Source organism: Agelaius tricolor, unplaced genomic scaffold (assembly GCF_023055355.1).
Source record: "Agelaius tricolor isolate 1412-34295 unplaced genomic scaffold, bAgeTri1.0.p SCAF_25, whole genome shotgun sequence".
Classification (NCBI taxonomy): Eukaryota; Metazoa; Chordata; class Aves; order Passeriformes; family Icteridae; genus Agelaius; species Agelaius tricolor.
This window is the reverse complement of record NW_027269285.1, coordinates 429438-456304: the sequence shown is the minus strand read 5'-3', so window position 1 is coordinate 456304 and position 26867 is coordinate 429438. Positions and strand designations below refer to the sequence as shown.

The following is a 26867-nucleotide window of genomic DNA, read 5'->3' as shown; positions in this document are numbered from 1 at the left end:
CAATCAAGGACGTGATCAAGAAAAATGGGCTCTGAGACTCCTCACCGTTCAGCTGTGCTGGCAGCTGGGACTTCTTTTCCACTCTAGTATCAAGCAATGATATTACAAGGAAGGCCAGCTGTAAAAGGAGAATAAAATACCAGTGTCCTAACAATCTCTAGAAAATTCATTAATTCCCATGAACCAGATTTAATTTTTGGGGCACATGCTAATTATCACTTGAATATGCACCCCAAAATACTTGAAATATTTTGAATTTTGAGGCTGTCAAAACAGTTTTATCTGCTTTGCAAGTAGAGGGAAATAAGGCCAAGGTAATTTGGGCAACCATTTGAAAATCTTCCCCTAAATTTCAGTCCCCTGTTTCTTATGTTGTCTGTGAAATAACCCTGACGAGTGTGCTGTAGGGGGTTTGCACAGCACTGCCTTGTCTACTGCTGTATAAAATAAACAAGAGCAAGCCAGGGGCCAAGGCCCAGCACAGGCAAGGCTGACACCAGCACCCTCAGGTGCTCTGGGTACAAACACAGAGATCCATTAGGTAACTGTTACATTGTAACCTCCACTGCTACTCACAGGAGTAACAGGACTGTAAAGAAAGTTTTGATTATGAAATTTTCAGTGTCCCTTGAAGTTTCTTTCAGTTTTTGCTCTCTGGATAATTTTTCACATGGAATTACCTCTTTCCTTGGGTCAGCATTTCAGAGAGCTGTGTGGCCCCACTCTCACTGCATTGCTGCCAGCGCGGGACGTGGCTGTGGTCACTGTCCCTGGCCAGCGCAGCTGGGAACTCACCCTGCTGGGCTGTGCAGAGTCCTGGGCAAGCACTGCTGCCCCTGACACAGATCACTGTAGAGCATGGGGACTGATAACTACAAACTGATGGCAGAATTGTGCTGGACAGAGCTGCTCGGCTGTGCCAGCCACACAGGAGCTGGGACAGGCAGCGCCAAGGCTCTGCTGTCGCCTCCTGTGAGTGCATGGGTTAAAGCAGCACTGGTCTGTGCCTCAGTTTATCATCAGGAACTACCACTTTGAGATACCAAACAAAGGACATTTTGAGATTTAACTAAATGGGGTTTGTAGATAATGCGAACATTCAGTTCCCAGTGTAAAATGCGAGTATTTCTATGCTACCCCTGTGAAGGGGCTCTGGGAGGTGCACAAGGGAGCCCCCAGAGCTCCCCTCACACGGAGGTGATGGACACAAAGGATCCGAACCTTCTCTCAGCTGATGAATCTGACCTAAGGGACAAGGTCACTCATTAAAACGGAGCTGTCCCGGGAAGGGATTCCTGGGAGGGGCGCTCGGAAAGCACTACAGCGCCCGGTGCCTGCGGGAGGCCAGGGGCGGTGTGGTGTACCGGCGGTGCCTCGTCCTCCCGGTGCTCGGTGACACTCGCCGTGCCCGGTGTTGGCGTGCCCGGTGCCACTGCTGCGGCGCCCGGTATTTTCCGGGTGTGCCTGACTCTCGTGGCCTGCAGGCTGTGCCCGGTTCTGCCAGTGTGTTCCCGGACAGTCCCGCTATTCCCGGTTCTCCCGGGCCGCCCCCTCAGGCGAGCAGCCGCGCAGTGCACGCTGGGAAGCGCGCGCGGCACGCCGGGACACGCACCCGGCGCCTCGGCCGCCCAAGATGGCGGCGGGCGGCCGTCCCCGCCCCCGGCCGCGCATGCGCAGCGCCGCGGCGGCCGCGCCGCTCCCGCCCTCCCTCCCGGCGGCCGCGGCGCCTCTGACAGCGCGGAGCGAGCGGAGCGTCCCCGAGCGCCGGGACCGCGCACCGGAACCCCCGCACCGGGACCGCCACCCCGCACCGGGACCCTGACGCCGCACCGGGACGCCGCGCCGGTGAGTGGGACAGACGGGTGGCGCCAGACCCGCGCAGCGCAGCGAGGCGGCGGCGCCGGCGCCGGCGGGGCTCGGTAAGGCCGGGGCCCGCCGCCCCCCTGGCCCGCGGGTTGTCCCGGCCTGGGGCGCGAGCGGCCGCCGCTTTCCTCTCCGCTCTCCCCCTCCTCTCCCGCTCCCCGCCCTCGCCCCGCTCCCCCCCCCCCCCCCTCCTCGCTCTCAAAATGGCGGCCGCGCCCGTTGGTGAGGAGGGACCGGGCGGGGCGGGGGGCGGCGGGGGGGCCGGCCCGGTGTCCTCCCCCCGGCTCGGTGTGGGGGGGCTCTGCGGGCCGGGGCGCGGCTCCCCCGCTCCCCGCGGATCCCGGCCCCACTCCCGCGGTGACTCTGCAGGAAAACAGGGCCCGGTGGGAGCGGCGGGGCGGGCGCGGAGCCGCCGCCGGGCCCGTGTCCCCCCCCACCCCTCGGGCCGCGCCGCTCCGTTCGTGACTTAGCAAATACCGGGAGGAGGCGATGGGCCAGGGTAAATAGCGATAAAATAGCCTTCAGGGACGACGGGCCTGGTTTGTGCGCGGAGGGGACCCCGAGCATCCCTCCCCGGTTCCTGCCGGGGCTTTCTCCCTGTCACCCCTCCCCGGGCAGGGCCGGGCGTCGGGCGATGGCCCAAATGGCCAGCGCGGCCGAGGCACCGAAAACAAGACGAGAATTAATAATCCAGGGAAAGGAGTAGGTGTTGTTTCAGAATTTGTCTCGCATCCCCAGTTTTCCTGCAGTGCTCAGCAGGGCAGCAGCGATAGGAGGTGGCTCAGACCTTCAGAACCAGCTGCAGTAAAACGGGGGAGGGAGGTCTGATCTCTCCTTCTGGGGGTCATATCTCTGCCTGGATGGCTGCAGGTGCACAGGCTTCCCGTGAAAACCTTACAATATTGCTTAAATCCTGTATTAATTGCTGCTCCCGAGGTTTTGTTTCCACAGGAGGTTATAGGCAGGCAGGGCTTTTGATGGAAGTTGGGGGGTGGGAGTGGTGCCTCCCTTGAAAAGTTTAGGGTTTGTTCAGTTCTGTGGGCGTGAGATTTTTTTAATTTTTGTTTTGTTTTGTTTTTTCTTTTTGTTTAAGGTGGATGCAATTAAACTTGACCTTTAATACCGATAATAATGTGACACCTTCCCTTTCTTTGCCATGGTATCACTCGAACCATTTCAATAGTGCTGCAGCAGTGGGCTTGGTTGGTGCAGGTCAAGTCCTTTCATAATGAATTGCCTACTAGGGATGGGGGAAGGTTAATCTAAGCTATATTAAAAATCTTTAATAAACACCGTTTTAATATAATTAAATGTTTGGGCATATTGACCTGGCTAAATTATGTATTTTTGTGGTGATTCTTTTAAGTATATGTTCCTATGACAGTATTGTTCATGGCATTAGGAGGTGGTGGTTAAAGAACCTCCGTTCAGTGATGATCATTTTGTAAATGATTGTGCAGCATTTGGCTGGTTTTCGGGAGAGGGAGGGTCTGCTGTCAGAATGTTATTTGCCCTTAGAGTAATTTTATTAAATAGGAAAATTATGTTGGGGAACTAAACAAAGAAAATATTTTTAAACTGTAAGATGCGTTGCAAATATCCGGCTTGTTCTCGGGCATCTCGTTTTTGTGTGTTTCTGTTGCTGTTCCCATGTTTGTGGATGCTGTGAGCAGCCATTGAGCAGGGAAGAGACTGGGTGGAGTAAGGAGGCAAAGCTGCGAAATGGCTCGATTACCCTTTCAGAGCTTTTTTTTCCTCCCTTTGCCGGGGTGGAGGAATACTAATTGCCGTAACAATGAAGTCTCTTCTTTAGGGAAGAATCTAATGGTGCAGGAAGCTTCGGAAATGAAACAAATCTCACATTCTGTTCTGAGACTGATTTTTCTGCAGGGTGGATTTTGATTTGTCTGGCAGTGAGAAGTGACCAGTCACTGTTGCAAAGCCGGATTTTTTTTGTCTGATAACTGCTTCAATTTATCCACTGAGATATGCACTTGTTGAATTGATTTTATTTACACTTTAGATAAGAATTGCAATTTTTATGCCGGTGTTTTGCACACAAGATTTTCTGGGATCTGGAGAAGCCTCTGTATTGTGGCTTCATGCTGTTATTTGTTCATGGAACTTCTTGGTTAGAGCGGATTATGGGTGGGCACACAGAAAAAGACAATCCCTGGTTTCTCTGGTGACCACAGTGGAGTGACTGCTGTCAGTGTACAGACTGGATTGCAGTGCCCTTCGTCATGTGCCAGGTTCTTGTAAAATAACATCTCAGGATTTTGGAAGCCCATTTGAGCACTGTAGCTCTGTAGGAGCATTGCTGTCCCTCTTGGATACTATTGCTTAAAGTTATGTGGGAAAAGCGTTTGAACAAAGGGTTTGGGGAATACAATAGGGATTGGAGGAAGCACCTAGGAAAGGCTGCCTATGGAAGTGCTCTCCTGTTCCACATGTGCCTCATGGCATTCCCATCTGATTTCAGTGCTGATTGGAGCAAGTGCAGCATTGAACATGGATGGTTCTGAAGCAGTCTGAGGTTTTGCTTTTTCGTGGGGGTCTCACAGAGATGGGCACACAAGAAAGAGACTGCTTCTCTTAGTATGCCCAAAATTAAAATAAGAGGCAGTGGTTTCTGCATTATTTCTAGTTCATTCACTTGGAGTAGATGTTCCAGGATTCAGTGGCTGCATGAGCCAAATACCTGAGTCTAATGTGTATCCAGGCTAAGGCCAATGAAGAACCTAGCAAAACACTTTCCATCTTAACAGCTTTGGTTGATTTTTGCCCTTGAAATGATGGCAGTCACTTTTTCTACAAGAGTAACCTGTTCATTTGGGTTCTGCAGAACCAAAAGGCATCAACAGTTCCTTTCTGGCTGCCCACAGGCTCTGTCTTGCCCGTCCTGCTGACCCCTGTGCCTGCCCTGGCTCCTGTGCTCCTCCCAGCCTGAGAGAGCTCAGGTTATGTCTTTGCTCTCAACTTGCTGTGGATGGGACAGCTCCAGAATTAACATCTGCTGACTGCCTTGTCCACTACTGCAGCCTTGTCTTCCATGAAGAACTCCATAGCCCATGTCCATCATTAATTATAATGTATTTATGCTTCTTGTGGAGTATTCTGGGCAGACAATAGCTGGGCCCCTCTGCCTCAGGGTAGCTCAGGTATAGACTGCATATGTTTGTAAGTTTTTTTACGACCCTCTGTAGCTGCCCTGTATTCCTGAGCTAGAGGGGTTGCAATTACCAGTACGAAGGAGAATGACATTGGAACAGTTTGGTTTAGGTCAGCTCTCTTCTACTTTGGTGAACTTGAGGCCCATTTTCTAAACTAAAGGCAAAGACAGGGAGAGCAGCTGAAGCATCCATGAAGTGGGCACTGAAATACTTCTCAGGCTGAAAATAAGAGCTGTGTAGGCCTAAATTCAGGAAATCAAGAGGACAATAGAAATCTGTAATTATTATTAATGATAATAATTTCAGATTTCCTATAGGGTGCGGGGGAGTTTCCAGCCTCTAACATGTACTTTGTGATGGCAACTGAAGGTGTTTCCCAAGGATCAGAGCCATGTGTGTTGATGGAATGGTGCTGGGACTCTCCTGTGGGGTTTGTTGCAGAGAAGTCGCTCCGTTAAGCACTGTCCATACTTGCAGATCTGTCAGTGACGTTACAACTGGCTCCTCTTTCTCCCTTTTATAAGAGCTTACGTATCATTGGCAGGACAGCCTGACTACTAAAAATGTATTGCACTGGGGAAGCCTTGCCTGGGTTCCGGGGCTTTCTCAGGAGCTACTTTATGACCTGACACGAGGGAAATGGGGCTCCTAATGTGGCTTTTGAGGCTTTGATTCATGGTGGTGTTGCTTTATCTTTTGATCTGCCTGACAGAGTAGGCTACACTTTTAATTTTTTAGAAGTAGGCATTTACACTAAGATACAATCCTGACCTGTTTAAACTCAGTTTTCAAGTGCATAAAGCTGTTTCCTCAGAATTCTTGCTCTGAATGCTGTCCATGCTAGGGGGGTGGGGAGGGCTGTGCTCTGTGGGCAGGATGATGACACCACTGTGGTGCAGAGGTGTGGTGGGAGCTGTAGCTCTGTCATATCAGCTTATTGGTGGGGTTCTGAGCCTAAGTTGGGTTAAATGTCTGATTTTCATGTATTACAGTTATTTTAGAACAAAACTTTTCTTCATTCCTACCATTTTCTTCATTCCTACCTAGTTCTAGGACCTCCTGATGAACAGTACACATTAAAAGCCTTGGCAGAACCAGGATTTTATCTGATGAGACACAGAATTCCAGTTTTACCCTGGAGATGCCAGCTGCTGCGGGTTGGCCCGACAGATGTCTGTTGCTAACCTGTATCTTATCCCAGTTGTTTATAAAAGGGCCTTTTCTTCTAAGTTGAGGCAGAAGTTGGATGAGACAATGTTTGTCTCATTCATAATGTTTAAAAGCTTATTCTGTTTTCTTTTTCTTTAACCTCCTCCTTTCTCCTTAAGGGATTAGATAGGTGTGATTTAGGCCCTTTTGCTTTTAGTTCACTGTCTTGGAAGCCACCTATCATTTCACTTCCTGCTAGCATCTAGTGTCAGGAAATTTCAAAGAAAAATGTTATGTACGAAGTAAGTGTATGCTGAACTCCATTTCCTTGTGACTATAAACATACAATCCTTTCAAAGCTAATGTTGTGCACGGCGTTGCCACACTGACCAATACCAAGAGCACGGATGCATATATAACTATGTAAAAAAATCAACATTATTAATTCAAAGTACTTGCTAGTTAATACATTTGGAATTATTTTTGCCATTTCCTCCTTAATGGTGCTGCTTCTGAGTGAGTTCTGCAGCTTGGCTTGAAAGTACTTGCTGCAGCTTTGAGAAGGTGTTTGCAGAGATGGGCCCATCCATGGCTGAGGTTTGTAGGTGGTGCAGCAGGAGTGTCTGTCCTGTAATTTCCTCGGATCCGTTGTTAAGTAGGTCCCTGCTGAGGGAGTTGGTCGAAGGCTGTTCAGAGGCACCTCCTGTTCTGGGGCTGCTTGGTGACTCAGCTGTCACACCTCTTGTGAGGTAGGTGACAGGCTCTGTGGCGTGGTGCTGTACTGGTTTGCATCTGGGATAGCGCAGGGGCATTCATGACTGAGATTATTTATACCTTGCCTCTTGTATCCATGTTAATTGTTCCCATTGTGCTCCACAAACCTTAAGTTCCTTTGGTTTAATTAGACAGACAAGTGCTCCCCTCCCCACTCCCCCCGAGATTGCCTCTGCCTTGTTTTTCTGCTTAACGCTAAAGCAAAGGTGTTAGGTTTATCCCTCTTTAAGACTAGAGGAAAATCAGCTGGACCCAGCTAGGCTGTTTGCTGCAGATAAATGACTGTTTCTTCCAAAACTAAACAACACTGGCGGCTTGTCTTGTGCTGGATCCACCTGCTTTTTGGGGTGAAGAAAGAGATTGGATAAACAATTTGGTTTGTTTAAATGCTCGTGTCTTTGCAATCTATTAAGAGGATGATGTCATTAATGAGTGTCTATGTATTTTAAACAGATGGTGTCTGTTAAATCAGTAATGGTAGAAGTTTCTGGTCTCTCACCTTCAGCTCTGTTTTAGAGGCAGGAGTGTAGTAGGTGAAGGTGGGTGATAAGAAAGATGAGATACCTTCTACCAGAACCCTGATTTCATTATTTTTGGTACTAGTCTCATGAAAGGTTGAACACTGTACCCTGTAACAGAATAAGATGTTATAGATCACAATTATGATGAGCTTTTTGGTTTTCTCCCCCCTCTGGGCAAGTGAAACCATTTTTGGTCAACAAGATTTGAAAATGGATAAAGGACCAACAGTATTCTCACGATTGAAGAGTGGAAGTTCTGTCTAACTTCTTGTTTGGATTTCTTTGTGGTTTATACCTTCCCCTGTTTCTAAAATAATAACATAGGTGTTCCTTTAAGTTTCCTTCTGGATATTTTTATTTATAAATTTAATCAATTTGTGGTTGTTTTTGTTAATATCACATTGCCAGGATAACAGGCAGTTTAATGATTGAATTATTTAAATTTGATTATAGTCCTGTCACCTCTTTTACAGTTATAAATCTGTTACTTAATTTTTCAAGCCGGAGAAGTATGGGAGGAAGAACTGAAAACAACCAAGTTCGAATCCAGTGCATGCCTGCTGACAGACATATCTGAGTGCAGCACTCTTCTGGTGGTCTAGAATTGCTATCCCAAAATATGTGTGTGTTGTTTGACCTAGCAGTAATGATACTGAAAAATACCCTGCTGGAGTCGTCCAGCTGACCCTGATGTGCTTTGCCCTAAGCAAGTGTTGAGTAGCAGCGTGTAACGTGGAGCCCGTAACACTACCCCTACCTGCTCTCACAGCACCCTGAGCACAGAGGGGGGACTGCCAGCTCAGAGCCTTCTCACACGTGTTAGAGCTTTATTTTCTGCTGCAGCCTGCATTCTTCCTGTTGTTGGTAGCTGAAGTTACCTGCATTTTCACGTAGAATTGAGCAGGCAGGTTAGAAGAAGGATGTTTTCCCATTTTCCACCAGAGCCTACACACAGACCTCTGGCTGGAGCTGACCTGGAGGAAGCTCAAAGGCTCTAAAATGAGATGATATGACAATGCTCATTCAAGATGTTTCTCCTGAGAATTAATTGTATCATGCTTCTATCAGAATTGCAAAACTGGAGTGATACATGGTGAAAAAAGTCAAGATTGAATTCATTTAAAGTATTCTTTTTTAAAAAAATATTTCCCAAGCAAATTTGGCCCAGATTCCTCAAAGTCATTTGGTGTTGGTGCCTGGGAAGGGTAACGAGGCCAGAAATGTGTTTTGTTGTTTTACAGTCCTAAAGGTGGGTAGTGACTGCCAGTGATGTGTTAAAAATTTAGCTTGGAATACCATGGGAAAGCAGACGGGCATAGGAGTTGATTTCAGAGTGCATGGGCGTTTCTTTCGGCAGCATGCTGCGTGCAGCACCCGACTCGCTCCTGCTTTGTAGCCTCTTGATGACATTCCTTAGCTTTATTTTTCAGATGTAATTGCAAACTGCATTCCAAGTCTTTGGAACACAGGCACTATATCTGATCTGCTACAGATTGCTTTCTGGTTCCCCATGGATTTTGTGCTGAATTATTTTTAGAACTAAACTACTGTATCAGGTTTTTAGCAAAAGCAGTGAAAGTAGGTGAAATGGAGAAGAGGCATAAAATTTTTCACTTTTTTCATGTTAAAAATATATTTCCTTTGATAAACCTGTAACTGAACTGAAACGGAAAATGTTTTTTATGAATTATTATAAGCACTGCACAGAATGCTCTGTGTACTCTGTGGATACTACATTGATGTATCAAGCAAAGTGTTGACCTACAGGCATTTTGAGACTTGCCTTAATTGCAGAATAACAGGCTTACTAAACATATGAATTAAAAATAAGGCTCAGAGTTGTAATTCAGATCAGATTTGCTTCTTGTTTTGTTTTTCCCAAATCAGATAGCTGTTGGAGCTCACTTCATCGTAATCCCTCAGCCAGCTTTACTGATGTAGGCTGAAAAGTGGAAAAAAGATTAACCCAGCTCATAAATGAGTAGCTTTCTCATATTCTCCCCACTCATCCCTGCTGGCTTAGCAGGTGATGGATTCCAACATTTTCTAGGATAAGGTCTGTTTGCTGCACTAAGAGCAGCTGCATGCCTGTGCCTGGGTGATTCTACTGTGGATGAGCTTTCCTGCAGTCATGCAAGCAGGAGAGGAACTGAATTATTTTACTTGTTACTGTTTTTCTTTCCTATCAACAGATAGAGACATATCTAGGAACCCTTTTCAGGTCCTGATAGTTATGCCTAGGAACCATGGATATTACTTCATTTCTGTGGAATCTGGTTTTGAGTACATTGTGGAAAGAATTGTCTTATTCTGTGGTTTGAGTTTGATAGAGCAGCTTTTTGCTTATGCTTTTCAAACAATATCAGACCCATTAAAAATGAGTTTAAATTAAAAGGAAATTTTCTTATATACTTGATAGAATTTAGCAGCCTAATCCAGAGGTGTAAGAGAGCAATTCATGTGGTCTAGTTCTTCCATAAGGACTGTAGCTCTAATTGCCTGGGAATTACTCCCAAATAACCCCTTTAAGTTCTCTTGTTAATGTTATGAAACAGGATACACTGTCGAAGAACCTTGCAAGGACCTCCTGTGCCAGGCAAGTAGCAAGAGACAATGCAACAAGAGTTTCGCCTTTGGTAATGCACAAATGGATCCTTTCAGCTTTAAAGAATTGTGGAATTTAATTCTGATCATATCAATTCAGTTACTCTTTTTGGTGGCCTTTGGTTATCATAAATGACTGGCCTTTCACTGGGATTATAAAATTAGCAGAAGAGAGGGAGATAACTGAAGTAGGATTTTGCGTATATTAACAACACAGAAGTAAACTCCAGGAGTTTTCTTTGAGGTAAAAAAACCTTTTAAGAATGACAGAATGTGTTAGAGAAACCACTTGAAAGTTGCTAGCATGTAGCTGGACACTTCAAAATGTTTTAAGTTTTATATGGGTTATTGACATTTTTAATGAAAAGCTAAGATTTAAATTGGAACCTTAATGTGAGTAATAAAAAACTCTTAACTGATTTCACCCAGTTTTGTGTTCCTGATGCTGGTGATGGCTCATGTGCCTTTTTAACACCCAATACTTTGTATTAGGTGTGCCTTAGCTGGCAGTCTGCAAAAGTGATGCCCGATTTTGTTTCCTTCAATAAACATTCTTGGAGAATATAATTTAAAATGTTGTCATAATAATACTTATGGAAAAAGTGGTCTTGTAGCTGTGTTAACTAAAGTATTAGAATTCTGTAAAAATACACAATTCCTAAAGCACAGCAGTGTTGAGCTAAAGGTTTGTTGAGCTTTCAGAGCTGCACTCTGCTGGTCTGTTCTGTATCTGCTGAGGCTTTAGCTCTGTAATTGATGCCATGTATCACTTCTAATTTTTAATATCATGAGCTACAGTTACATGTTTAGTGTACATAGCTTGTGTTTTTGTCGCGAAGACTGTTTGTGGAGCCCAAACCTACTGTGTCTTTTTCTGAGCAGCAGAAATGGGCACTGTTAGTCAGTTAAGTGTCTCCTGAAGCAGGTATGAACTCAGTCATAGAAATACCTACAAGGCAAGGTGTATCATTTATTGGCATAGCGTACCATGAGCTGAGGGGAATCTCTTGCCTGAAAGTGATTATTTTTTCCCTACCTCATTGCTGTGACTGAGCGTGTAGCTATTGTGCTTGGATACCTCCTGTAGAGCTGTCTCAGCTAACAAACGGAGCTGAACTTAGTTCATTTTGCTGTTGGTGCATTTATGAATCATTTGCAGGTCTCTCATTGGGTTATTGTGAAGTTTTCCAGTACTCTCGGAAGCACTTGAGCCACACTGCTAGGCATCAGTGGAAGAGCCCAGTGTTTGATGGCAGGGAGCAGCAGTGGTGTGTGGAATCCTCTCTGCCACCCTGGGGCAGAGGGTGTTCCTGTCCATGCCAGCTCGGTGCAGGGCTGTCTCTTTTAAAATTGATTTGTTTTTAAAGATTATGCTTTAGTATGCCACTCTCTAGTCCTGCAGCACCAAAGGATTGAAGGAGGTTTGCTCTCTGTAGTCTCTGATGTTTCTGCCAGTCCTGAGTCGAAAAGCTGATCTGTAGCTGAGTGGAAAGGTGGGCAGCTTGGGATGAGGTGCAGTTGCCTGCTGAGGGTCTGCTGCTGTTAGTGGAGCTGAGGAGTATGTTTTGTATAGGTAAGGAATGGTTTGTGGTGTTGTAAAAAGCCATGCAGGTCCTGTGCTGCCAGGAGGAGTGAGAGGTGCCCATTGCATGTGTCGTACCTGTGCCAGCTTCAGGTCTCTGCCAGCTCCCAATTTTAAAAGGCTTACAGTGACACCTGATCTTGCTGGGAACACCTGTAGCCCTCTGTTCCTGTCCTTATGCAGAGGTTTGCCACTTGGTGCTTTTGTATATGCACACTATTGATAGGGAATCAGATAGGTTTTAAGTTAGAAACTACAACTTGGAAGAGTGTAAGTGGGTATTACTAAAAGGCACATCCTGGTTCACACTAAATTAGTAGCTGTTACTCCATGGGTGGCTAAGTTCGGTGTGCTTTTTCCTGTATTTAATAGTGGACAGAGTAAAATTCTAATGCCAAGACACCTTTTCTTTCAGAAGAATATCTAACTCTGTCTTGACACTGCCTTAATATGCTGATACAAAGTGACCATTGGACAGGTGGCAGTTCTCTGTGGGTTGTTTGTGTTCCCCAGGGTTCCCCCAGAGCTCCAGCTGCCCCTCATGGTTGAGCTGTTTGAGGGTAGCACGGTGCTGGCTGATAGGTGATGGAGGAGGACTGGTTAGTCTTGTTGTGCTGAAGCCTGTATGTCACAAAGTCTGCTCCAGCTGAAAAAAAGGTAGTTCACGTAGTGGCACAGGTGTGTAATTAATGGTGGTCCTTTTGGTTTTTTGGGGTTTGAACACTTGTGCTTGAGTGGGTTCTTTGTGTGTGGGATTTTTGTTTGTTTTGGTTTTTTCTTTGTTTACAGTGGGCTTTGGTTGTTTTAGTTTTGTTTTTCTGGTTTTGTCTATGAAGGAGGCAGTCCTAAAAATACTTCCCCTTCTATTCAGGTGGCTTTTTAGTGAAGTCAGGAATGCTGAGCAGGATTCGTGGAACAGACCCTTCTGGAGGAGCAAGCTGTAGATCAGCTGGTTGGTGGCTTTAGCTCAGCTGGAATTTGCTAATAGCAGGAGTAGCTACTTTGCCATGTGGCTACTGGAATTTATCTAGTACTAGGATCTGTTTCCCACTAACAATTCAGAGTTAGATTGTGCAGCAGCCCAGGTGTTGGGAAGCGGATATGGGATATGGAAAAGTTTGGGGTTACTTTACATTTGACAGGGAAAATGCATTTCTAAATAGATGACATGTGAAAGATGGCCTTACAAACACAGTTGTTGTTATTTTTAGACTAGTGCTATCTATAATTGCATCTCCCAGATGCCACTACAAAGTTGATGAGATATTGGGCTTTTTTACTGGGGTCAGTACGCTGGCACTGGATTTGCTAGGCATTCACTGCATAGTGGCGGTTCCTAATACAAATCCCACTCCAGGTTTTTCCTCTGGCAGGCCTGGAGGCAGATTTTGGCCGTTGTGTGTTCGCGCTGCCGGGCGCTGCCGGGCGCTGCCGGGCGCTGCCGGGCGCTGCCGGGCGCTGCCGGGCGCTGCCGGGCGCTGCCGGGCGCTGCCGGGCGCTGCCGGGCGCTGGGAGGTGCCCGCTCCCGTTCCGCTGCCGCCGCCGCGCCGAGCCCGGTTCGGCACCGCGTGTCCCGCGGCGCGCCCTCTGCGGGCGCCTCTCAGCACTGCAGGACCTTATTTTTGATGTTAACTGAATTTCCGTCAATCTGCATGTGGTACTCTGCTCTGTACTGAGCACCGAACATCTCTTGAAACCCAGTTGTTTCTTTACCTGGCATGAATTGGTTATGGGACAAGAGGAGGTGAAATGCTTGCTTCTGTTATCTGAAAGCTTGAAGCCTATGCTGTTAGTTTTCAGCCGAATTGTTTCTGAAATAGCTATTGGGGAAGAGGTAAGACTAATTAAATGAGGCATTGCCTGTTCAGAGTGCTCCTATCGTAACTGGCTAGCTGGCAGTATTACAGTGTGCAGCATTTAACGTGGAAGATCCACCAACAGCATGGAAACAAGCAACTTGCTGCTTAAGCTCATTTTGAAGCAGACAGCAGGGCCTAGATAGGTTTAGAAAGAAGCCTCTGATCCCCTGTGATGAATAAGTAGCCATTAATGATACACACTTGGTATTTTCCTTGCTTTTTTCATAGCAGGCTATTGTTTAGAGGGGGCTCCTTACTGAAATGGTTATTGAGCTGTGATACTGCAGTCAGTGTACCCGTGTGTCTACGGAGGGGCAGAGGTGAGGCACGGGAGTGTGCAGTCCTCTAGCAGTCGGTAGAAAGTTTACAAACCCACCTGCTGTCTCTGAGCTCTGTGCATTGCCTCAGCTTATCTCGGTGCTGAAGGCTGGTTGGTTGATCAGACTTGCTGAGCAGCCTGAGTGAATGATGAGTTCTGTCCAGAACCTGCCAGGTGTGCAAGGAGTGCCATTTCAGCACTTCCCATGGTCGTGGTGCTCACAAGGTCCCTGCAGTGCAGAAAGCAAAGGCAGTGTGGGTTTGTAGATGTCACTGAGCAGAGGTTGAAGCTGCCCAGTTGAAGCAGGTTGTGCACTGAGAATGCTGCAGTTCATGTTTCTGAATCAAAGGATACTAATGAGTTTGTGTTTTGGAAAAGCACAGCCCCACTGGCTTGAGCCACCTCGAGCGTGTCGGGTTTCAGCTGTATTGGCTGGCCTTGCCAGAGGTGTTGTGATCGCTCCACTGCCTGAGCCCAGCTGCAGTCATGGGCCTGTGGCACCTCTACCCGTGCTAATGGGGCCACTCTGACCAGGTTGAAGGACTGTTTAAAAATTTGCTGTGCCCTGAACATGGGTGAGATGAAGTATTAACTCCAGGTAAACAAAGAGAACAAGTATTGTCTCTTATTCAAAGGTTCTTCCAAACTCCCTCAGGTGGTGGTACTGGAGTGGGAAAAGTCATTTGTGCGCTGCAGTTGTGTAGCACTGTAGCTGCAAGGGCCCCATGCTGGGCTAGAGCCAGAGTCTTTAAAGATGCTGTTTGGATAAATTTAAGAAACCTGCCTGAGCAATGCCTGTTTCAAGGAAACAAATGATGTCTCTTTCTCCTCCTTGTAGATGGATTGAATCTTCTGTGTTGAATGCCTCTGGATTTCCTACTGGGTTTGACATCTGGGGAAATACTTGTGATTTAAGCCACTGTGGCAGACTGAATTGTGGATCCTGGGTTCCCAAGACTTTAGCTCTTGAGGAGAAGCCACTGCTCGATCACGTTAACCTGACATCTCAGCCACGATGGTGCTGTCACAAAGGCAACGAGATGAACTGTAAGGGATCATTGTTTTTAAGTGTGTGTTGCATTTTCATTAAACTTCAATTATTAGCATTTGTTTCAAAATAGATTTTGGAGTGTCTCTGTTGACATGCCCTTTAAGTACTGTGTATTGTGGTTTGGATCTCTCTACTCTTTATTTTTGCTAGAACTGATGGTATTTGAAACTAGAATTGGGAAATGATGAAAATATAATTTCAAAGTTACTGGTGGCATAAAAAATGGATTCTTCAATTTGCAGTAAGCACATTGCAATATAAGCTGCAATCTATGAATTCTTCATTTATCTTGAGTAAATTCTGGACATTTTTCGCTATTTTACTTTATAACATAGACAAGGATCTGATCAGAATGCACTGTGTTGTGATGACAATATTTCCCTGAGTCCTTCAATTGTATTGGAAATGTTGTTTTGTAGAAATCGAGCGATAGCAGATTACCTCCGTTCCAATGGCTACGAGGAGGCGTACTCGGTTTTTAAAAAGGAAGCTGAATTAGATGTGGTGAGTTCAAACAAGATTCTTCATCTATATTTCAGTTCAGAAAGTCCTTTTGAGATTTGAGTTGGATGAGGAGTTAAGTCATTGCCTGAGTCTGTTCCATACCTCTTGGGTAACCATGTAGTAGGAGGGCAGGCTGAAACAGTTCATAGAGATTCATCATCCAGTAAGGCCAGGTTGGATGGGGCTTGGAGCAGCCTGTTCTAGTGGAAGGTGTTCCCCCCAGCAGGGGGGTGAAACAAAATGAGATTCAAGGTCCCTTCCAACCCAAACCACTCTGTGATTCTGTGATTGTGTGACCAGCTCTGGTAAGCAGCTCTGTTTGCTTAGACTCTACAGATGCCAATGACTCAGACCAGTCATTTCTTGCTACTTCATTCTGTTGACTTGCCTTTGTCACAGATAATTTGGTATAATTTTTAACTTTGCCACCTATTAGCATAGGAGGTGTGCATTTCATATGGCTACATTGCCTTTTCTTTGTTACATATCTTGCATTGTTCTTTTTCCAAAATGCTTGAAGTTTGACTTAATTTCTCCAATTTGCTACTAGTATTGAATAAATAAGTAGAAATGACAAATTGAAATACCATGCTTATAATTGAAAATCCTAATATCATTTCCCTATCTGCCTTATCTATCAACCTAATTTAGTCTCCTCTTCCCAAAGCTTAGGAAAGCAATCTAAATAGGTTAGATGGTCCTGAGGGAAAGAGAAAACACAGCTGCTAAAAGTTTCACAACTTTTATACAAGAAAATCTGAACTGGAGTGGGCTATACTAAAGTGGAAAGAAAAGGTAAAGGCTGAAAATATTTGAGTAAATTGGAATGATAGATGTGTAGCTCTACAAAGAGAGATTTAATTTTTGTATGGATCATTCATGCAAATTACTCCAGCTTTCATAAGTGCCCCCCTATAACAGTAGATTAACATCTGTCTCTGACCAAGGCAGCAAGTCCTCAGAGCTTTTGTCTGCTGTGGAGTAAGCCTTGGCATGGTTATTTTCTGATGTCTGTTATCTTCATCACATTTAGGATTATTGTAGTATGAGACTGTTATTTTGTAATGGGAAGGATGTGCAGCACTTAGTTACTTCTGCACCTCTGACGTTTTTGTTGCTTTTCTTCCTCTTCCTTTAAATGCCTCTTCTCAGAATGAAGAGTTAGATAAGAAGTATGCTGGACTTCTGGAAAAGAAATGGACATCTGTTATAAGATTACAAAAGAAGGTAAGTAGAGGTGTGCTGGATGTAGACGTATACAAAGTTAGCCCAGAAAGCATTCAGCACTGAACGTGCATGTGCAGCCCTGCAGCTGGAGAGGCAGGAGGTGCCTTGAGGCAGTTGGTGAGCAGGGAGGTGGAATTGCTGTGTGCTGAGGGTCAGGCTGGGCTGGAACGGAGGGAAAATCAGTGCTGCCTGTTGTCTTTGGCCATGGCCCTAGAGGGAAGGAGCCATTAGCTCCAGTGCATTCCAGTGGGGGATTGTGCTGCAAGTGGAGAGTACAAAACGCTTTTTAGTCATGCTTCAATGGCTCAAGAGTGTACTAAAAGCAAAAAAAACCCTAAAATCAGTGTGTTAACAATGAAGTCCTATCCCTTTTGCAGGTTAATACAGTGAGGGTTTATTAGCCCTCCAGTGTTTCTGTTGTTGGTTAATGTGTGTGCTAGCTCCAACAGGACACAGAATTCCTGCAGCAGTGGCATTCCTTTTTTGTTAGCACAACCTTCTTTGGTAGTTTGGCACAATAGTAATTGAGATGTATTTGTACAGTGTGTGAGTAAAGGGGATTTTGTAGAACTTTTTTTTCCTGTGAAAATATTTGAGAATCTGAAAAGAATAAATGATTAATGATTAGATTATTAAGAATTAACTATAAATTATTAATTTAGGTTTGGTTTTTAAAACCAGTGCTACTGAATGTTGGTTATCAATTTCGGTCCATGCAATCTTGGCTTTTCTGTGAGTTTTGGAGTCAGTTGTTATTTGGATTACTAATGAAGAAGGTGAATTAGATCTTGTACAGAACTGGAAATGAAAGGTCTCTTTAAAATTCTTACACTTAGGTAATGGAATTAGAATCGAAGCTGAATGAAGCTAAGGAAGAATTTACATCAGGTGGACCTCTTGGTCAGAAACGAGACCCTAAAGAGTGGATTCCTCGTCCTCCAGAGAAGTATGCATTGAGTGGGCACAGGAGTCCTGTCACCCGAGTCATTTTCCATCCAGTGTTCAGTGTTATGGTCTCTGCTTCAGAGGATGCCACAATAAAGGTATGTGTGTGCTCCAGACAACTGCCTGTGGAATAGGTGACATCAATACAGTGAAACATGTTCTCCTGCTGGGCTTATAATGCTTAAAGTTAGCTGAAAATAGTTTTCAAAATGCATTAATTCTGTTAATTCATAAGTAACAAAATCACATAAAAAGAAATTTATTTTTGTCTACTGTTTAGCTTTTTAGGGCTGTCTGTCTCTTGCTTGCTTAATTATTGAACAAGGTGCCAGACTGGCCTGCAGAGTGCAAATGTGAGCCTGGGGAATACAAAGAGTCATGGGCTGCTGCTAACAGGCTGTCTGTTCCCTTGTCAGGTGTGGGATTATGAGACAGGAGACTTTGAGAGAACCCTGAAGGGGCACACAGACTCTGTGCAGGATATTTCCTTTGACCACACTGGCAAACTCTTGGCCTCCTGTTCTGCTGATATGACCATTAAGCTATGGGATTTCCAGGGCTTTGAGTGCATCAGAACTATGCATGGTAAGGTATTAAGGGATTGATTTAGCAGTCTGTAAAGTGAAGAGATTTTTTGGGTTTGTTTTTTTTTTTTTTTATCCAGGAAAACTGCTGATGTGGAATGGGGTTATAGACCAGAGTATTTTCCAAAAGAAAAAGGGGGGATATAGTTTGATACTTTGAGTGCTCTGTAAATAGGGGAATACATGCAGTGTTTATGGAATGAAATAGCATCTTGAATCTACTATGCATGATGGTGTAGGAAGCATCTCTGAAATAAAATGACTGAGGGATTTTAGCTTTAAATATTAAATGCTTGCTAGACAGTAAAACTGCCTTCAAATCAGTGAAAGATTTCTTCAGCCCCCAGTTCCTGATGCAGGGCCAGAGGAAGGGAGGAATCAGTGCCAGAGGAATTGTGGCTGCTCCATGTGGGGTTTGGCTGCATGTGTTTGATCACACAGGAACATTCCCTTTGCACTGGGTTTGAAAGCCATAGGAAAAATGAGAAAGTACAACACCCACAGCTGTAAGATTCTAATACTGACAGCAAATTGTTTTTATAGTCTTATGTTAGAGCTTTTTTCGTGCTTTTAGGATCATTTTTTAGAAGGGGTGAGTAGAAATAGAGAATGTTTGAGACTTAAAAAAATAAACACCCACCCATAGGTATATACAAGTAAACGAAAAGCACCTTTAAGGATGCTCAGTGTCTGGACTGTGTGGGTTCTAAAAGTATGGATGATTATTTCATAAAACCTCAAGTTTACATGTAAAGATTATTCAATAAGGCATGCTCTGCTGCTGTAGCTACTTGACCAAGATAAAAAAACAAAAGGGAAGTCCTGTGTGCTCTGTGAAAATTCTGCCAGTGCCACTTAATAAAGGCTTTATTTTGTTTTTAGGTCATGATCATAACGTTTCTTCGGTAGCCATCATGCCCAACGGAGATCATATAGTTTCTGCCTCAAGGGATAAAACTATCAAAATGTGGGAAGTCCAGACAGGGTAAGTGCACTTGTGAGCAAACAGCACCAGAACAAAAGCAAGGAGAAACCACTGTGTGTAGAAATGGGACACAGGAATCTGAATGTCAGCAGGCACTCTTTGGATTGAGAAATGATGTTCTGCTGTTTAGAGTAATTCACTGAAAGATTCTGCCCCAGTCATTAGGTAGAGGGGTTTAGATGTTAATACTGACTAGTTAAAGCTAACTGGTTTTGTCTTTCTAGAAGCTATGAGGGTAGATCTCTAGCTCATGACCAGTTACGAAAATAAATTCATTGGTTAACTATGAGTTTAAAGAAGGTATCTGTTACCTTTCTTGACACAGATCAAGGTGTCCCCTGATTTTTTTTGTCTTCTTGCTTGTTTCATTTATCAATTGTCTCTCTAATAACCTAAATGACCTGTAAATCTCTACTTGTTCTTAAAATACCTGTTTAATGCAAGTAGTCATGTCAACTTAATTTTCCCCCAAGTTTCCTGCTTTTACCTTAGCAAGTTTTAGCTAGCTCCTAGCTGTTGCTGCTTTCTCACATCAGCATCCTTTCCACAAACTCATGGCGTGCTCCATCACCTGCCCGGATGAACATGCGTGCACTAAAATATTTTATCTTAAGCACTGAGTAGGTGAGGTGTCCTGAGCTTTCCAAGGCCCGTGCAGGGGGTGGTTGTGCCAGCAGTTGGTGATGCTGTGTCTCTTGCACAGTTACTGCGTGAAGACTTTCACGGGGCACAGAGAATGGGTGCGCATGGTGCGGCCCAACCAGGACGGCACCTTGATTGCCAGCTGCTCCAACGACCAGACGGTGCGCGTGTGGGTGGTGGCGACAAAGGAGTGCAAAGCTGAGCTCCGAGAGCACGAGCATGTGGTAGAGTGCATTTCCTGGGCTCCTGAGAGCTCCTACTCCACCATATCAGAAGCTACAGGATCAGAGGTAACATTCTGGGCTGTTACACCAGCATGCACAGGGAGATCTTTGTCCGTGCTCTGTGTAGCACTGACAGCCGCTCAGCTTTGGGCTCAAGGGCCTGGCAGCTACAGCAGGTGTATGAGGACTTTGGTCCGAGTATCTTGGTGTGCAGCTAAGCCCCGTCTTGGCTTCACAGGATCCAGCTTTTGTGTTTAGGACCTATCCTTGCACTAGTGAAAGTGAACTTCAGGGAGATGCTCTGTTCAGAGAGGGGTGAGAGTGGGACTGCTGTCTTGTACTGCAGCAAAGAAATGTGTAAAGCAGCTTCTCTGGCAGAATGTGAAGATTATAAGGATGCTTAGCACTTGGAAGGTAGAGGGGGGAAGGAGCCAGTCAGGAATGCAGAATGAAGCTGTCTTGGGTGCAGAGTGCAGTGTGCTGGAGTCAAGCACCGATTGCTGTGATTTACTGTAGAGCTACTAATGGGGGAAAGCATTCCTTAACTAAAATGAATTCCAGTTTGTGTGATCACTGATACCCCTTCTAGTGAGCCTCAGGAAAACCTAAAGGCCTGAAGAAATTTTCGTTCTAAGGATGTTAAAATGTAGAAAAAAGGAAATAGAAATAAGCTCCAGTTTCTAGTCAAGCCCCCTGCCTGGCATTGCTGTTTTGTCCTCTTCCTCCAAAGGCCATGGACACTCCAGGGGAAAAGTAGCCACACTGAACACAGGGACTTGACTAGTGATGGCTTTTACAGGTTATTTCAGTCAAATTTTACTTGAATCGCTTAAAGATCCGTATAATCTTTTGATGATAAGAAATGAAAAGGAAAGTCGGTGTGTCCTTCCTGTGGCCGTGTGGGCTCTGCAGGGGTGCCTCCCCTGCCCCCTGCTGGAGGGATCGGGCACAGCTCGCAGGGGAGCACCTTCCCTGCACACCTGGGGCAGCTGAGAGCTTGGCCGTGGTCACACCGTGCATGGGCACACACAGAAATCACTTCACAGGAGGAAGTTTTCAGGAATTCTTGACCCTGCTTCATTACATTTTATGAAGAATGTGAGCACAAAAATATGTGTGAGCTGCATCCTCGTTTGTCCCGAGATGTGGCCCTTGAGCTGTGTCGGCTGTTAACACAGGATGTCTTGCAGTAGGCAAGTGTGTATTCAAAGTGTTACTTGGCTTGTGGAATCAGCAGGACAAGCAACCATTTCTTTTAACAGATTGTGTAATTCTCCTAGCATTAGTACCAGTGCCTGTGACACAGCTTTGTCAGTGTGGGTTTACTCACTGTAAGCTGTTGTATGATCTGATTTTGGTACTAAACAATATCACTGGGAAGGGATCTGCTTCATTCCTCTTCTTGCTGCTTCCATCCTATGCGTACCATAACTTAAAACATAATTTTCTGTAGACTAAGAAGAGTGGCAAGCCTGGGCCTTTTCTGCTGTCTGGATCCAGAGACAAGACCATTAAGATGTGGGACATTAGCACTGGCATGTGCCTTATGACACTTGTAAGTCCATTGGTGTTTTTTCTGGCAGTCCTAGCTGCATATGTACAACCAGTTTTAATGAAATGTATTATCTTGCATGTCATGTTTTCAAGAGAAGCCAGAGTTATAATAATCCAAATGCTGGAAATACAGCTTTAATGGCTTCTATAGTTCAGATCTTGTTGTTGCTAAGAAATACTGACAATCTCCAAAATCATAGTGTGAATGCAGTACTGTGGTGTAGGTTCTGTTATGAGTAGCTTGGTTTGTTTACAGAAATGCTGGTAATCGTCTGAATTGTGTCTTCTGTGAAGTATCACGTTGCTGGCACATGTGGGACTTCCCACGGGCCATGGCCTCCTGTTCCCAGCTCAGATTCTGGGTGGTGGTGCTGGAAGTGGAGAGCAGAATTGGTGCAGATCACATGAGGACTGCTGGTTGTTTGCCTTCAAGTACAGGAACTTGCATTGTTGGGAGGACTGATAGAGGTGTAATAATAGAAACTGGAGATAAGCTGTGAGTTCTCAGAGGTCTCAGGAGCTCAGTGCTGTCCTTGCGGGGCCAGGCAGGGTCCCCCAGTGTGCCCTAGTGCGAGGTGTGGGATGCTCAGCTCTCAGCCTGCTCACTGATCTCTCCTTGTGCACAAGGTGGGCCATGATAACTGGGTACGTGGCGTCCTGTTCCATTCTGGGGGAAAGTTTATTTTGAGCTGTGCTGATGACAAGACTCTCCGTGTCTGGGACTTCAAGAACAAGCGATGCATGAAAACCCTCAACGCGCACGAACACTTTGTTACCTCTTTGGGTACGTATTGCTTGCTCTCTGTGCCAGAGCTGATGCTTCCCCGCTGCTGCAGCTGGGCACCCTGGGGCCCTAGTGGCACCTTGTGCTCTCTGTGTAGAAGAAATGAACTAGAAATTAACTCCAGTTTCTAGTCAAACCCCCCACCCACGTGAGTTGTAGAGTTTGGAGTGTGCTGGATTTTTCCACTTCTGCTGCCAGTGTTGCTCATGGATAAGAATGTTAACTGACAGGGAGTTCTGGAACCTGTCACCAGAGCGTGCAGGCACGTGGGGAGGGTTCTAGTGTCAGTGCTTGCCCAGCAAAAGGAAAAGTAGGGTGTGCACAGCAGTCAGAAAAGAGTTACTTTGAATTCCTGGACATTCCTGGTTTGTGTTACCAGATCTTGGTAACGGCACGAGAGAATTTGGCTACAGAAGTATAGCCAGGAGCTTTGGAATTTAGCCTTTGAGCTGGTAGAATTGTTTTGAAAAAGCAGTGCCATTCAGTGAGAGGAGGAAATGCTGAAGTTCTGGGTTCACTGGTAACGAGAGCTTTTGTCTCCTGGCAGATTTCCACAAGACAGCCCCGTACGTGGTGACTGGGAGTGTAGATCAAACAGTAAAAGTGTGGGAGTGCCGCTGATGGAGTTCACAGTGACCCCTTTTCCTCTGGATGCACTCAGATACCATGGTTACCCATTGAGCTCTGTTTAAATAAATATTGTCCTTTCATGTAAATTATTCTGGATGTAGATTGAGCTTATTAAATGTTACACACAAAGTATTCATGCATGGTGAATCCAAATTGTATACTGTAAATTTACATACGTTGTCTAGAAGTACCATAGGTTTAAGAACATGGGCTGGCATTGGTCACATCAGACCTGAGAAGGCAGAAGTGGGATGATTGGAATAGGGCACTTAACTGAATAGTTGACAGTGTCGTTATGTCGGATAATTATACCTGTTTTTCTTTCTGCTGTCTGTTGGTGCCTGAATTGGTGACCTCATTTGGGAAAAGTTTTGTAGGGCTCTTTCAGAAATGTGTATCTATGTAACATCACTTAAGTGTGCTTAATAAATCTTCTCTAAGAATACTAGATAATAAGGCTGCAATTCAGAATCTTCTGAACCTTATATGTAATTAATGGAAATTAATTAAACTCTGGAATATTTGTCATGAAACATTTGCCAAATCAACAGAAAACATTTGTTTTGGCCTCCTATCACGCAAGGGTTGGTATATTTATAGAACTGACTGTAAACCTGAAATAAGACAACAAATCTTAGTCGCAGCTGATGTGATAAATGTATTTATTTTTTATTTGGTCATTCAATGGTTAAGCTGTGCTGTTAAACTAAGTTTAAATGGTTTTTTGTTTGGTTTTTTTTTAATGCTAGACGAACTTCCAGGAGGAGTTGTCCATCCCACTAGAGTTTAGTGATCCAGTTTCCAGTAGAGCTTCCTCTCCCAAATGACTGCCATGGTCCAACTTGCTGTTTGCTTTCCATGTTTGTTAGAGATGTGCAATTCCTATTTACACAGCAGGATCAAAGGACACTTCCCTCATTCACTGGCAGGAAATTGGGGTATACAAAAGTTTTTTGGTTTCCTTAGTGCTCCTTGGACAATGAGGTGATCCTCACCTTGGCAATGTGGCTCCAATTAAAACATCCTGGGGTTTGCATGTGGAGAAAAACCTTGGGCTGCAGCATTGAAATGCTTTAAAGGAAGCACTGAGTATCTTGAGAATCAGTTGACAATGGCGGGTCAGATCCATGCGGGCTTCTAAAACAAAGATGCCATGAACAAAGGCCACACCCATCTGTGGGAATGATAATAAACATTAAAACCAAACCTATCAGCAAAACCAGCCCAGCTCAGTTATTAGTATTTATGTTGTTTGGTGTACACAATTTTTAATTTGCATATCCCTGAAGTTACATATTTTGATCTGAAATGAATGAAAATATTATAAATTGATATTTTAATCAGCATTTTTGTGACAGATTCCATTGTAGATAACCAAGAATTACAATACTTATCAAACTAACCAGGTGTTTTTAAAAATCAACTTTAAAATTGACAATACAATGAAGTACCAGGCTGATGTTTTAACAGGTGAATTTGTGCTTTATTTTATTCCTTTGGTTTAATCCATGGCTTTTAAAATGTCCCTTTTAATGCCCCTGAGAGTCCCTGACCAGCATAGGGTGGGCTGGAGGGTGAACGCACTGCACTGGTGAGGGGGAAACCCACAGTCAGCCCAGAAGGAGCCTTTGTTCTGTGGGAGGAGCTGGACTGGGGTGTGGGATCCTCTGGAAGCAGTGGAGAAGCGGGGTTTCTGATGTGGGGGTTTTCAGAGACAGTTTAAGATCCAGGCTAATCTCTTAAATCCAGTGGTTTCTGTCATTCTCAGTGTGTGTTGCTGCATAAGCATGCACGAATAAAATCTGTTTTGTTCGATAGCTGCTTGGACTGGAAAAATTTGCTGCTTTTTGTCCTATTGGAGAATTCCAGATACACAAGTAGTGCATCTTAAATCCCTCCATGCATCTGCAACTGTAAAGTAATAACATCTGTTTAATTCCTGGTAGGACCTAGAAACTTTATTTAAGTCTAAAATAAACCACCCTCATGTACATAACTCAAAACCTGAATGAGAAATTAAAGGTACCTGTGATGTGGAAGTTGTCTACTGCATTTTTTCCCTGTAGCAAAGACACAATTTACCAGGCCACCCGGCCCCAGTGCTGGCAGCAGTGTCACTGCTGTGTGAGACTCAACACTGCTCCTGTGCAGAGTGAGCCTTGTGGGGCAGCAGGGAACAATCTCAGGGATGGTCCTGACCGGACCAAAGCTGAAGCCCTGGCTGGAAGGGAGCCACACCACAGGCATGGGAGTGAGGGGGACACTCTGGGCCATGCTGTGGAACTGTTCCCACTGTTGCTGTCAGCTTGTGCTGTGCCTTTGCTGTGGTCAGATCTGCCACAGTGAGGTTACTGGGTCAATAATGAACTAGATGCATTGGAGGGGACCAGAGGGTCACTGGTGCTTTGGCACTTGCTGACTAAACCTGGCAGCACGTGCCAGGACCCAGCTCTGGCCTGTCCCCAGCACCACTGCAGCTCCCTGGGCTTAGCCTAGCCTGCGGCATGCCACACGCCTCTGAAAGTGCAACATTTTCTGGGGTTTAGATAGAAGCTGAGGTTGGTGTTTTGTACCATCTTGCACTTTAGAAGGTGAAACAAACCCGTCCTGCTTTTGTGTGTGGTGTGACCAATGTGTGCCCAGGACACTGAGGAAAGGAAAACAACCCCTGGTTGGTAGTGAGTGGGGACTGTGGGCATGGGGTCCCTGCCTCTCCTCTGCCGCTTCCTGTCCATGTGAACTGCCTGAGAAATCACTCTTAGACAGCTCCTGACTCCCCTGAGAGCTGGTTAAAAGGAAAAATACTTTGTTTTTGTAGACAGTGGTGGCTTGGTAATCCTTTAATGATTTGAATATTGCAAATGCTGAGTGGAGTAAAGGAGAAGCGCCCTTGGAGTGAGCTGTTGTGTCCAGCTGTATATAACGTCCGTGTATGAAATCAATACCGAGAGTCCTGTAGCAAGAGCACGTGCATAGAGGGGTGGGATGGACGGGGGGGGGGAGTGGGGGGGTCGCGTTGGATTTGCAAGTCACAACTGGCGTTAACTGGCCTTTTTATCTTTCCACTGTGTCATGTAAGTAGCTGCTTTCCTGTCCTGCCTGTCCCTCAGGCTTCCCCGAGTTCATTCTGAAGAGAAGTTAGCAAAATCCTCACGCTTTAGAGTCGATCCCGACATCGACGAGAAGGCAAATGTCAGATGTTTGTTTGAGCGCTGTTAGAGGTTGCAATTGGAGAGAACAGTTCCCAGGCTGTAGGAGTAACTGAAGCATTGACACAATTAAAACAAAATCGGTAAAGGAATGTATATAATACTGCTCTGTGTTTTACAGTAAGATTTGTTGCTCTCAGACTGTGTAAAACAAAATTTATTCATGTTTTCTGCATATTAAAAAAATCTTATTGTACCAATTGGTAAACTATTAAATGCATATAAAACTAGATGTGGTTTTGTTTCCTTGGATGCAAGAATTAAAACTATTTTGAAAAAAGCTATTGGTGTTTCACCCTCAGATTTTGCTCCCACCTGCTTTGCCCTTGCTCTGATTTTAATTTAACTTTTATTCACCTGAGGCTGCAGGAAGTGGTTTTGAGCTGGTCCATGGCAGCTGGAGTAGTGAGAGGTTTTGTTGTTTGATCCGATGCAATGAGTTGCTACAGGAAATGTTCAGGTGGGCTAAGCTGGACTCACAGGTGGGCAGGAGAGCCTTGTCCCTGTGCCTGGCACAGGCCAGCCCTGGCTGGGTTGGGTTTGGTGGGATTTTCCCTTCTCTTGACGCTGTCTCTGTGCCGCAGGCAGGAGCTGCCTTCAGTGCTCCTCGCTGGAGCCGGGGGCGGTGGCTGAGCGTGGCCGCCCACCCTCGGGGCAGGCGCTCTGCTGTGGAGCAGCAGGCAC

The 26867-nt window shown here is 45.2% G+C and overlaps 1 protein-coding gene across 3 annotated transcripts; it reads left to right on the top strand.

Moving 5' to 3' along the window:
* The first annotated feature begins 1665 nt into the window (after window positions 1-1665).
* Window positions 1666-26413, top strand: PAFAH1B1 (platelet activating factor acetylhydrolase 1b regulatory subunit 1). Of its 3 annotated transcripts, none has more exons than XM_071448153.1 (11): window positions 1666-1845; window positions 14683-14891; window positions 15315-15399; window positions 16552-16626; window positions 17463-17669; window positions 17988-18156; window positions 19038-19140; window positions 19844-20072; window positions 21460-21561; window positions 22188-22344; window positions 22892-26413. In XM_071448153.1, exons 2-11 carry the CDS (start codon window positions 14860-14862, stop codon window positions 22963-22965), a joined length of 1233 nt encoding a protein of 410 aa, XP_071304254.1. In that variant the 5' UTR covers window positions 1666-1845; window positions 14683-14859; the 3' UTR covers window positions 22966-26413. The 3 variants fall into 3 exon arrangements, with proteins under 3 accessions (XP_071304254.1, XP_071304256.1, XP_071304257.1); XM_071448155.1 differs by lacking the exon at window positions 1666-1845 and adding an exon at window positions 1901-1919; XM_071448156.1 differs by lacking the exon at window positions 1666-1845 and adding an exon at window positions 2217-2362.
* The last annotated feature ends 454 nt before the right edge of the window (window positions 26414-26867 follow it).